Consider the following 1820-nt stretch of genomic DNA (forward strand, 5'->3'; position numbering starts at 1 on the left):
CGATGATGGGCCAAAACCCATCTGGAAATACGCCGCGTCTCTGTGCCTGAAAGAAGCGCATCTACAAATTTGGTCCGTTTAGCTCAGTTAAAAGCCTATGTCAGCAGTGCTGCTTGTGGTACTCTATGCTGAAAAAATTGCAGCTGATACTCCCTGGAGATGGCAGCAGTCCTGAGGCAGCATTAGCAACAGGACCTGCACTGGCAGGTGGGCTTCAGCCTTGTGTACAGAGCGGGGCTGATAGGTGGACTGCTGGCTGGCGGGGTGTTAGGTACAGAGACCGTCTGTAGGGACCAGCTTGTGTTTCCGCTAGATCAGACCCAGCAGAACTAATCTACTCCACTGACCTTTCAGGTTTCATCTGCTTCTATGCATGAGGTAGTGCAGCAGCCTTTTGTGGAGCTGTGACTGGCGGGGAAAGGGAACCTGCGTAGGCTGCAGCTAATGTGCCTTATAGCAGGGTGCCTTGAAGCAAGGGTCTCGCTAGGTCCTGCTTCCCCTGTGCACTCCAGCACAGCATCACCACCCCTCTCCATGCTGCAATGCTCCTTCCCAGCTGCGCTACTGCTCAAGCTGAAGAGTCCACCAGCCCACCAAGACCCACATGTGAGGTGACACGATATGGCAGTGCACCTCCACACATGCAAGGGGAGCATGTGGAGGTCTAGCCATTGGCAGCAGGGAGCTGAGGGGGTCAGCAGGGAAGAAACCTGTGATGCTACGTGGCACGTCAGACTCATTAGCCAGGTCCATCCCTGCAGCAAGGAGGGACCCATCTCCCCCAGGGACCCCATCACCCCACAAACCATTGTTCCCCAGCCTGGCCAACCCACGCACATGGGGCCCCTTTCTAAATGTGGGGCTCCAGCTGCTGGCCCTGGATTAGACACCAGCACATGCAGGGCTGTTCTCTGGACTCCAAGCTCTCCCCTTCTGCTGCTTGTGTCCTCACTGTGTTGTGCCAGGCCTTAGGAGTGGCTCAGGACCTATTTTGGAAACAAAGAGTTAAGCATTTTCAATCTTTATTTTACAAAAATAAACCACTTTTGCCCTGGTACTCTGTGGCCCCCAACCTTCCCCTCCGCCCCTGCTCCCCTTCCTCTCCCTGGAGCTCTGGCTGTTGCATGCCACAGCCAGCCGCTCGCACAGCCTGCCGGTGCCGCACGCGCCTGCAAGCATCCCCAAGAAAGCACCGGGGAAGGGGATTGGTGCCCTTTTGTGAATGCCTCCTCTTCCCAGGATCCAAGCTGGAAACTGCCTGAAGATGCCTCCTGGTGGCTCTGCCATTTCTGCACAGGGAGCAAGTCTTAGGCAAGTCGCTCAGAGTACACACTTTGAGAAGGGGTGTCCGTCCGTCCATCCCTCTCCCTTAGATGGAAAAGTGAGACCCATGAAGTTGCTTCTTGCAGTCGGTGGAGCCGGCAGGCTGCCATCCCGCTGGCTCGCTCAGTGCTGGAAGCGTGGGGAGCTGATGTGGGGCTGGTGGAAGGAGTGTGTGGCATAAAGCACTTCTGGAGGTGGCGGAGGGGACGTCAGGATGGAGCAGAGTGGTTCGTGGGAGCTCAGCATTGAGGCGAAGTGCTTCATTTCCTCCGTCAGCTGCTTGATCTCCCGGCGCAGGGCAGCATTCTGCCTCTCCAAGTCTTCGCTCTCCTAAGGAGACAAAACCACAGGGGCTTCCTCAGTGTGGGAGCTGCGGGGATGAGCTGGGGACATGGGGGTCGCGGTCCCACGCCTCTCTGCCCCGCAGAGTTTCCAGAATGACATGTTTCCGGTAAATTTGGCACAGAGCCGCGCCTGGGCAAACCCCCCCCTCCCCA

General features: G+C 57.1%; 1 protein-coding gene across 1 annotated transcript; it reads right to left on the reverse strand.

Moving 5' to 3' along the window:
- Positions 1 to 1446: 1446 nt before the first annotated feature.
- On the reverse strand, positions 1447 to 1653 carry BATF (basic leucine zipper transcription factor, ATF-like; the record flags this gene model as incomplete). Its single annotated transcript, XM_009575829.1, has 1 exon — positions 1447 to 1653. A coding segment is annotated over one exon (207 nt), but the record flags the coding sequence as incomplete, so codon positions are not given.
- Between the last annotated feature and the right edge of the window lie 167 nt (positions 1654 to 1820).

The sequence above is a fragment of the Fulmarus glacialis genome, unplaced genomic scaffold (genome assembly GCF_000690835.1).
Source record: "Fulmarus glacialis isolate BGI_N327 unplaced genomic scaffold, ASM69083v1 scaffold31654, whole genome shotgun sequence".
NCBI classification, from domain to species: Eukaryota; Metazoa; Chordata; class Aves; order Procellariiformes; family Procellariidae; genus Fulmarus; species Fulmarus glacialis.